The 10,926-nt window shown below is 38.0% G+C and overlaps 1 protein-coding gene across 5 annotated transcripts; it reads left to right on the top strand.

Moving 5' to 3' along the window:
* Positions 1–351: 351 nt before the first annotated feature.
* cenpu (centromere protein U) lies at positions 352–10,565 on the top strand. Of its 5 annotated transcripts, none has more exons than XM_054791230.1 (14): positions 352–436; positions 2,692–2,743; positions 2,886–2,964; positions 3,136–3,259; positions 3,490–3,579; positions 5,770–5,848; positions 5,946–6,023; positions 6,099–6,186; positions 7,377–7,476; positions 7,558–7,636; positions 7,761–7,808; positions 8,753–8,814; positions 10,033–10,189; positions 10,260–10,565. In XM_054791230.1, exons 1-14 carry the CDS (start codon positions 432–434, stop codon positions 10,371–10,373), a joined length of 1,155 nt encoding a protein of 384 aa, XP_054647205.1. In that variant the 5' UTR covers positions 352–431; the 3' UTR covers positions 10,374–10,565. The 5 variants fall into 5 exon arrangements, with proteins under 5 accessions (XP_054647205.1, XP_054647204.1, XP_054647203.1 ...); XM_054791229.1 differs by having other exon boundaries at positions 7,374–7,476; XM_054791228.1 differs by having other exon boundaries at positions 6,099–6,192.
* The last annotated feature ends 361 nt before the right edge of the window (positions 10,566–10,926 follow it).

Genomic DNA, 10,926 nt, shown 5'->3' with positions numbered 1-10,926 from the left:
TGTGTCCCTTGCATCATTTCGAAATATATAAATGTGTCCCCTGCATCATCTCGTTTTTCTCGTTTTTTTTTTTTTTTGAATGGTACAACCCGGAAGTAAAATAAATTTAAGGTTAACAGTTTGTTAGCTTTATTCATGTCAATGGGTTTATTGATGTGGTCAAGCTGCATTTAAGATTAAAAAATTAGGTATGAATCATAAATTAGTTTATCAGTAAATCATTACAAACGCAGTCATTTAAGAACATAATTCAACCTTGTTGCATTTATTCGCACACTTTTTACAGGATCTTGGAAACCCCGCACTGTATCAAGAATGGTACAACCCGGAACTTAAATTTTTCAGCCCGGAACTAGAATGATTTTGCGGGAAGCTTGAGTAGTGTTGTGTTATCTAGTGCGCATTCGCTCAAGCTACACTAAAACTCAAAAATGAGGTAAGGTATGAGTGAACAGTTAAAATGTATAAGTGGGTAGTATATATCCAGCTAAAATACTGGCTAGTGTAACTTGTTACCCCGTCGTTTTTTAATTACGTAATGTTGACATCGTTCCATTGCTGTGTGAACACGCCTTGGTTCCGCCTTAATTCATGTTGCCATTTTTTGCAGTTTATCTTGCGTCTACTGATGTATTTTACATAGATGATATTACATTTGTAATTTTACTTGATGTTCGAGAGGCTATATGTCGATAACGTTCACATTTAAGTGTGAATGATTTGTGTATGTGCCCTGTGATTGGCTGGCGACCAGTCAAGGGCGTACCCTGCCTCTCGCCCAAACTCAGCTGGAAGAGGCCCCAGCATAGCGGCTTAAAAAAATGGATGTTCACATTTACCCATTAAAAAAAAAATAATGTTCCCTATGAATAGAGTTTACTGAACAAACGAGGGCAATTATGCATAATTAAATAGACATTAATTATTTGCTTGTGACTTCCGTTGTTTCCAGTATAGTGACAAAAGTATTGTTGCTTATCCAGGATGTAGGAACATTATATACCAACTTCACTTTTAGTTGCCTATTTTGATTCAGAAGTAGCTTATATGAAAGGCAAAAGTCTCTAGATTATGCTTATTATAGTAAAAATATTTTTATCATTCATTGAAATTTATCATTTAATTAAGTCAGATTGTACAGATTGTGCTTGGACAAAAGTCTTGTCGCATACCAAAGTAATGTGTGGTAGATATGATATTTACTTTTGAAAACACAAACATGCTACAAAAATATCAACATAAAGTCCGGGTGCCTTGGTAAGAAGAATTAATATTGTGTATGACTCCCATGAGCTTGGAGGACTCCAGCCATACGTCTCAGCAATGACTCAAATAACTTCATAAAATCATCTGGACTGGCATAGCAGACTAGCAGGACTCCCAGACTTCATCAAGATTCTTTGGTTTCGTCTTCCAAACCTCCTCCTTCATCTAACCACAACCGTGCTCAGCAATGTTCACGTCTGGTGACTGGGCTGGCCAATTCTGGAGCATCTTGACCTTCTTCACTGTCAGAAACGTTGATGTAGAGGCTGAAGTGTGAGAAGGAGAGCCATGCTGCTGAAGAATTTGAGCGCTCTCTTATCATGTTGCATTTGCCAAGGCCCACAGGTTTGAAATTGGGCATCTCTGTGTGGAGTTTGCATGTTCTCCTCGTGCGTGCGTAGGTTTTCTCCGGGTACTGTGGTTTCCTCCCACATTCCAAAAACATGTTAGGTTAATTGGCAGCTCTAAATTGTCCATAGGTATGAATGTGAGTGTGAATGATTGTTTGTCTATATGTGCCCTGCGACTGGCTGGCGACCACTGCAGCGTGTATACCCTGCCTCTCGCCCGAAGTCAGCTGGGATAGGCTCTAGCATACCCGCGACCCTAGTGAGAAGCGGCGTAGAAGATGGATGGATGGGGTAACATCCAGTACGGGAGTGTGCAAGAGATCTGAAGAGTGGATGGTAACAACAGCCTGAAGTATCAGAAAATACATGCTGCCCATTACCTTCCAAATCACATGACAGGGTGAATTCTTCAGCAGGATGGCACACCTTCTCATACTTCTGCCTCCACATCAAAGCTCCTGAAAGCAAAGAAGGTCAGTCAAGATGCAACAAAATTGGCCCGCCCAGTCACCAGACTATGAATGAACATTTTTGAGCAGGTGGGTTTGGGGAGGAGGAGGTTTGGAAGATGAAATCAAAGAATCGTGATCAGTCGTTCAAGACTGCTTTCTTTGCCATTCCAGATGATTTGATCAAATAGTTATTTGAGTCATTGCTGAGACTTATGGATGGAGTCCTCCAAGCTCACAGGAGTCATACACAATATTAATTCTTCTTACCAAGGCACCCTAACTTTTAAGTTTTGATGTTTTTGTAGCATGTTTGTGTTTTCAAAGGGGAATATAATTTCTGTCATACTTTATTTTGGTATACGAAAAGACTTTCGTCCAAGCAAAATCTGACCTTTCTGTCCTAATTAAATGATAAACTCAATGAAGGACAGGAGACTTTATTTTGGTATAATAAGCAAAAACCTAGAGGCTTTTGCCTTTCGTATAAGCTATTTCTAATTCCAAATGAGCAACTAAAAGTTGAATTATTATTTATTGTTCCTACATCTTGGATAAGCAACATGACTTTTGTCAAGCAATGTATAGTGAAGTGAGAGTATAAGTACACTATGTTGTTTCTACAGTACCAGAAAGAGAAGAGGAGCCAAGACAGCACCCCTTCCACCAAATTACAAGGTTTAGTGGATCATGTTTTTCACAAATTGTCCACAAAATCATTTTACTATTTCCTATTTTATCATTAACACCATAGTCATTCAACGTCCCTTTCCACCATGCTAAAGAGATGTTTTTTTTCTCCCTATTTTTTGGTATCTAGAAAGCGTGCTCTTTTGATTCTCCCAACCTGTCTTCCATAGATGGAGTCAGTTTTATACAAGGACTACAGCAACACGACGGTGAATCTTTAAATGGCAACGTCCATTTTATTCTGTACAAGAAGTCCAACTGTACTTACTTGCTGTACTTACGATTGTAAACATGTTCTTTAAATTATTTTATTCTTTTTTTATTCAGTCTGTGGCATGTAACGCTAAAGGTACATGCCTGTGCTACCTTGTGTTGCTCAGGTAACCGGATGCACAGTACTGCCATTGAAGAAGATTTAAACCCATCGAAGGAGACCCAGGCGGAGAAAGGAAGAGTGGGGAAAAACAACTTGACACAGAAAGCGAAAAAAAGTGTGAAAACCAGGTAGCGTCTTCTGTCACTTTATTATTGCAAATCACTATACTATATACTGTTTCACACAGGACTGCAATCTACCTGCGGTATTTGTGTAATTGGCCATGATGACATTACCTTACGTTTTTTAACGAAAAACTACACAGTGTTAAAACAAAGCAGTATGAACGACATCTAGAAATGCATGCAGAAATCCTGCATTAAAGGTGCTGATGGGATGTTGAATTTGCATCTTTCAGACCCAAGAAGTCAGACACAAGCAATCAAGCTGCTCCTCCTTCACCTGTCAAGCCTGCCAAGAGGCGTGTCGAACAGACGTCTGCAGCCGGGTGAGTTGTGGTGGGGATCATGTGGTCTGAGGTGGCATCTAAAGCTATGGTTTGTGGTTGTAATGATGTCTCTGTCATTGTCAGGATGGTCACTTCATGGTCTGTAATATCAGGGGCATGTCCCAAACACCTCCTGTCTGCCATTATATAGTGCATACCTTAAAAAAAAACATTTAAGTTGCTTATTTAAGTTTTTGATGTATGCTGGTTATAAACAATGCAGGAGAAATAGGATTAGTACTTGCAAAACTTTTTGCGGGTTATTTTTTAACACTCTCTTAACTGTCACACAACAGTAAAATTGATCACTGTAGTGTTAATTCTCAAATGTACAAAGATAAGAACCCAAACTTTAATGGAAAACTTTTTTTGGAATTTTGCCCATCATCCACAGTCCTTGTGAAACATTAACTTTTCTGTGCGTTCTAAAGATATAAAAACAGATAAAAAGCGGCAGCTCAGTAGTGCACGTAATGGGATCCACCTATGCCGCCTACAAAGACCGCTATTAAAAACCTCCAACAACGTTTTATGGTTTTATACTGTATATACCATGTAGTAACATGGTACATTCATGATAACATGTAATACTTTACAGTATTTTGCGTATTTCGGCCATTCAAAGCGTTACCAGAACTTCCTTCCTTGCCGCATTGATTTCATATAACAATATAGAAACAGACACCTACACCTAGCATTACCTTTTCCAAACTCAGAAATAAAAACACAGCAGCTAGCCGGTGTGTTATGGCTAATTCTCAATACGCCAGTAATGTAGTTTGATCGGCATAACAATGTTAAAAATAATAACAATGTTGCTGTAGCTTGGTTAATATGCAAGTCACATTATATGTAAATGGAGCGTTGTTGCCGCTTTTTGGAGACTTTTTCAGACGGCTTCATAGGAGCAATAGGTACTGTATGTCCCATACCTGCAGTAATGAGCTGGCTCTTTTTATCTGTTTTTATATCTTTAGAATGCCCAGAAAAGAGAGACACGTGTTCATGTCTTGCATAAAAATTGTAGATGATGGGCAAGATTCCAATAAAAAGTGCAGTTTTCCTTTTTAAACTGTATTTTTCTCCAATTATGATCAAATTTCAAATATTGCTGGCTCCACTGGGTTGTAAAAGGTATTAAAAGGAAGTAAGGCACAATGTTTAATTAAATAAAATTTTCAGAGATATTATACTTTATAGTTTTACTATAGAAAACCTGTATATGACCTTCTAAATGCGTTTTTAAACATTATTAGAGCTCTCTACACAAGACATAACACCCCTACAGTCACTTTTAAACTCTGATTACCCAATACAGTAGATCTAATAACAGAAAATAAGACATACAAGACACAATGTAGACTCGCACACGGTAGCATTGGGAGAGTTTCTTGTCAGTGTTGTTTTTTAACTTCCTGTTCTGTGCAGTACTTCCTGCATTGGCTATTGTCTCCTTAAAGTAACATTGCTGACACCGGGTAACCAGTGTAGAGTACCACATATCATCACAGCATATTTGAATGCATTGTTGCATTTGCATAAACATGCATATTAATTTCTCTCAAATAAATATGCATTTTAAAAAAATTTTTTTTTTACTAATACAAGGCCCTATTTAACCACAAAACAGCGATGATTAATAAATAGCATATATTTTGGAAAAACCGTGATAGAGGTGAAGCCGTGAAATTTGAAGCGGCAAAGGATCACTGTATACCATGGAGGAAGATGATTAAAATATTGCTCTATTTTATTTAAAAATAATAATAAAAAGCCAGACATAGTTTGTATACTACATATGTTAATGTAATTATTTGACAAGCTGTCTGCCACCCACCCTGAATGGATTTGTCACCCACTTTTGGGTCCCGACCCACCAGTTGAGAATCACTACTTTAGCACACATACTGTAGCTATGCTAGTGGTCCGCAATAGCGCTTTGAGTCTTTCACAAACAGGCATGGACAAAAACTCATAAGCATTAAAGCTACAGACACATAAAACAGCATATTCCCACTAGGGCTTAAACTTTTAAACAAAATTCTACCATCAAGGCTCAATTTTGGTGGGACTTACATAAAGTTGCTAAAAATATTATAATATGGGACTTACACTTAAGGAAATCTGTAGTTTGTTTGCCCTGAGAGAAGTTCCTTTGTAAATGTGTGTCTTTCTTTGCACTATATTAAGGCCTTTGAATGATGAGCAAGTAAAGACTACACAGAAGAAAAGGAGTGTGTCAGGCAGTGGGGGGTCCAGTCGTTCACAGGTAATGTAAGAACATGTCTTCTCCGGTATTTCAAGGTGTATTATTTGTATTCAAGGTAGCCAGGAGCCGACACCATTGCGTTTTGCCCATTTCTTAGGAGTCAGATTTTGGCGGCAAAAGGAGACGTAATATCATCCTGTCCTCTGATGAGGACACAGACAAGGACACGAGCTGGGTATGGAAGGGCCTCCCTCGTCCATGTTGTTTTGGAATCTTGTGTTTGTTCTAATCTAAGGCTTCATTTATTTAGAACCCAAGTCAAACCAAGCCAAAGAAAACAAAAATGCACAGTCTGGAGAGAACCCGAAAGACTTCATCAGGACAGAAAGCATCCTCCGGTAAAGGTGCAATGATTTCTAGCTACTGTATATACCACGCACTTTTTTTTTTGCATTGTATGTCACCTCTGGTTCAATGATATACCACTCATGATGGCTATTACAGTACATTTACTTGAGCCACTCATCACAGAGCTCACACGCAGGAACTCAAGTCCCACCCCTGAGTGAGTGGAAACTGGTGGGCTGAGTGAGTGAATTGTTCTAGTGGAGATGGTGATGCAGCTCAGGCAGGAGATGATTTGATGAAAGGAGCAGATGTGTTGCTTTTTCCACGCGGGTTAATACATTTATGCAAATGCACAATTAATGACATGGTAACTGGTGTCCTTTTTTCATGCAGCGAGCTTTATCAGTGGTGAGTAAGTGAAGGAGTACCTATGAGTCCCGATTCTGTAAGAGTTTTGAACAACTCGTTCATGACTCGCACATCTCTAATATGGGGGACCACTTTTGTATTCTTGACTTTATTTGTTTATCGAACACAAAAGACAGTACAAAGTAGTTCAAAACCTCCTAAAAAGTTGAATATCATAAATGAATACAGTTGGACTGCACATTGAATGGCCTTTTATTGTGTCCAGCCTAGGACAATTCCATGGGCCCTATAGGTAATTATTAAAAAATATAAAGGGGTGAGAATGTGGGTTATTTGTTTAGCCTTTTGGCTGTCACGCACATACGGGCACCCAGTGTTGGCTGAGTTTTGAAAACTCACCATATTCCGTCAAGTCTTTGCTCTTCAAATGCTGTTATTAAATAAAGCTTTTTAACTTGCCCCACAAGATATTTTTTGTGGCATGTGTGGCAGGATGCAAGCTTGACATTGCTCTCACAAATGGCATATAAGTTCCACACAGATTGTTGATTTGGGTTTCCCACTGCACACCTGCGCAGTGTGAAGGAAAGGAGGTGGGGGGACTACCCAAGACTGCACACAGGCATCTCCACAGGAATAGTTTAAGCCACAGGTGATTGTTTTTTGTGAAAGGCATTGATTGGCATATACCGATCACATACTCTTCCACAGAAATCGGCTGATACTGGTTGGTAGCCTTTGTTGTTTTGAGCAGTGTGTATTTCAGCCAGTGATGACACAAACACTGTGGTTTGTACTACATTGTCCATTTGTTTGCCAGGTATTGCCATCATTTATAATGCTCTCACGCTCTTTTGCTTGAACAAAGCAGACAAAGACTTGAAGGGCAAGAAGAAAAGGAAGAGATCTCAGGGAGGAACCGAGTTAGAAGCGATGTTAGACGCCTTCCTGGATTTCTGTGATGAGTACAGGTGAATATAACTCTTAAATTAGCACTTTGCACAATTTGTGTGAGATACAGTATTGAAACTGTGTGTTTGTTGATTTTGTAGGGATTCTGTGGCCTCAACAGCAGTCAAGCAGTCCATTGATTGTTTCTCCAACAATGTAAAGGAACAGCTCCTTGAAAAGGTCAGTCTACCTTCTGCCTAGTCGGCAATAAAAACATTTTTAGAAAAACTCTTGTCCTTTGTCGTCCTCCATAAACCAGGAAGTGGGATTATCTTTAAAGTGATCTTTTCTGATGTTCTTTCAGATCGCTTCATGCAAGGAGCTCAAGGCTCTGAAGCTGGAAAATGCCAAGGTAACTCGGGAAACCATTTTAAAAAATGAACACTGTAATGTTTATGCTAGCATTTATGTTGCCTTGTACTCCTTTCAATGTTCAATCCTCAAATGTATACGGTCATTGGAAAAATGATTAGACCATCCTTGTTTTTTCTTGTTCGTTTTAATGCTAAATTTTTATTTTTATTTTTTATTTTTTTGGGACAAATATTACAATGACAACAAAAATAGTTAATAAGAGTTACATTTTTTTGGCAGTACAATGCTATAGCTATTCATGTAAGAACTGAAGTGATTTTGGTTATCAAGGAAACCATGGAAGTTGGTAGATATCAACTCGTAAATGAAACTCTTATGACCTATATTTGTTATCATCATTATATTTGTTCAAGCAAATGTACCTTTAGTTGTACTAGGCATTAAAATGGATCAATAAACTGAAGAAACAAGGGTGGTCTAATCATTTTTTCCATGACTGTATATTGGACATTGTTTGAGTTTCTTATTCTCACCCAGCCTTTCCCCACATACAGTGGAACCTTGGTTAGCCTCATTAATCCATTCCAGAAGGTCAGACTCGAAACCAAACGCACTCTAACCAAATCAATAGTTCCAGAAAGCCAAAAATGTTAACACAAAACACGTTTTTATAGTTTTGTATGCAGAAAACAATTCTAAATGCATATGAATGATGAATGAAAGGATACATTTAACATTTAAGGTTACGTTTACCTTCACTGAAGATTGCCCGCGACCCTAATGAGGATAACCGGCATAAAAAATGAATGGCTGGATGGAGGAATACTGATTGTTGACAAAGACATGATATCCATGCTCATTTAGGATCACCTTGTATTGAACAAGTGTTTAATGATATATGTATATATATATATTTTAACTTTATTTTGTTACATTCACAGGTATAGTAAATACCTTTGCTTGTTTTTTTTAACCTGTCAGGTGGGCTCCATGATTCGTACAAAGACAAGCAGACTTTTGGATGCCAAGCATGAGCTTATAAGGTAATGCAACTGCACCTAATGCCACATAAACATATGAACCTATGTTCCATAAAAGAAGAACTTCATTCCAATAATTAACAATAAAAATAAACATTGAACACTAATAAATGCAGTGACGTCCATTTATGTCTTTTAGAGCCTTATGAGTTTTTTTTGGGGGGGGGGGGTTGGTTATCGACAGCTTGGATCTGTTAAACATAGGCTCACCGTATTCAAAGAAGGCAGTGACAAGTTGTCATCGTAGCCATAAGTTAGTCACATAGTGGGCTAGTGGCGATCGTAGCTGGAAATGGCTGTACAGTAAGTCCTCGTTTATTACGTTTAATTGGTCCAGACGTAACTGTAGTAAGTGAATTTCCGCAATGCAAGACTTCTTCTTTGCGACCTTCTAAGTACGAGTTTTATTATTACATTATTAGAGCCCTCTAGACATGAAATAGAATCCCTGTAGTCACCTTTACACTCGTATTACCCAATGTAGTAGACATAATCACAGAAAATAAGATATAATATAGACTTATACATGTTGGCATTGGGAGAGTTCCTTGTTGTTCCTTCTTTTATTACTTCCTCTTCTGTACAGTACTTCCTGCAGTGGCTATTGTCCTATCAATGTAAGATTACTGACACCTAGTGACCAGTGTTGAATACTACATCTCATCACAGCGTTTTTAATATGTTTTCTGAATGCCTTATATTTGTATTTTACTTCATTTGGCCATGTTTGTGCTTGGAAATGCTTAAGAGAGGCCAAAAATACGTAAAATTTACTTATATATGATTTTTTTTTAACGAATAAGAGGCTGTATTTAACCACGAAGCAGTGCTGATTCATAAATTCATATACTTTTTTAAAATTCATGATAGAGTGAAACCGTGAAAGGCAAAGCGCAAGGTGGCCAGGGATTACTGTAATAAGAAAACATTTTTATTACTATAATAAGTTATTAGTACTTTAATTTAATATATATATTTTAACAATTTATTGAAACAATGTTAAATTTTACCTGTATTATCACGTATTTATAAATGTATCACCGATTTTAGGGTGAATGAGATGGGGTTTTTTCTGCGGAATAAACCGCCTATTTAGGAGACCTTTTTTTTTTTTTTTTTTTTTGGATAGGTGCAAGTACCTCCCAGGAAACACCTTCAGGTTGTTTCATACGATTAATGACTGACTGGCCTAAATAGTAATGCCATGCGTATGTCCAATAGGGCAGAGAGGCAAGTGGGGCTGCTGCAAAAAGAGAAAGCCGACCTGCAACTCAGATTAGAAGATCTGAAACGAAGCCAGTCCTTCCTCCGAGATCTTAGAGAACTCAACACAATGTACCTGGACTACCGGAGAGCACACCCTAAAGAGAAAGAGACCGTATGATAATCACAGTTTATCTGGTATTGATCAACTCCCATAGTAGGATGTTTCTCCTTTTCTGTTACAGTACGGGGCTTCCAGTTTAGCAGCTCTGCTGCTGGAGACTAAACATATTCAAGGAGCAGAGCATCAGCTGAGAAGCATCAATGACCATCTGGAGAAAAAGCTAAAGGGGAATTGAAGATAAAACGCTGCATCATACAACCCTAAACCAATATACTTGTATAATAATAATAATACACCCACCTTCCCCTTCTAATACTTCTATTCTTCCAAACTACACCAAGTATCAGCATACTTTATTCCTCAGTATACAAACATGCAGGAATATGCAAAATCAGCGTGATTGCGCGTGTATAAAGTGTAATATCAACATGAGTGTGATAGTGTGTGTATTGCATGGTTCCTACACAAGTATGAAAAGTATGGAATTTGATTATATAGGTTTTCACATCTGGAAATGTACAGAAAATGGAAACTCAGGTATGAAAAAATATTCATTGTTCATCGCGCAAATATTCACTCACGTTTTTGCTGCTTTTTTTTTTTTTACAATATTTTTCGAATCTGCTGCAAAAATTACAAAGCCAAATGCAGTCTGTGAATGAACCCACCGGACCACGGACTCACCCGCGACTTCAGTTCAGAAGACTAACATGTTTGCAGCAGACTCTTTAAAACAGCAGACACTCTTGTCTTATAGATGATCTTTGACTAGTTTTTTTTTGTTGTTG

The sequence above is a fragment of the Dunckerocampus dactyliophorus genome, chromosome 11 (genome assembly GCF_027744805.1).
Source record: "Dunckerocampus dactyliophorus isolate RoL2022-P2 chromosome 11, RoL_Ddac_1.1, whole genome shotgun sequence".
Classification (NCBI taxonomy): Eukaryota; Metazoa; Chordata; class Actinopteri; order Syngnathiformes; family Syngnathidae; genus Dunckerocampus; species Dunckerocampus dactyliophorus.
The sequence above is the reverse complement of the archived record's forward strand: the minus strand, read 5'-3'. Positions and strand labels throughout refer to the sequence as shown.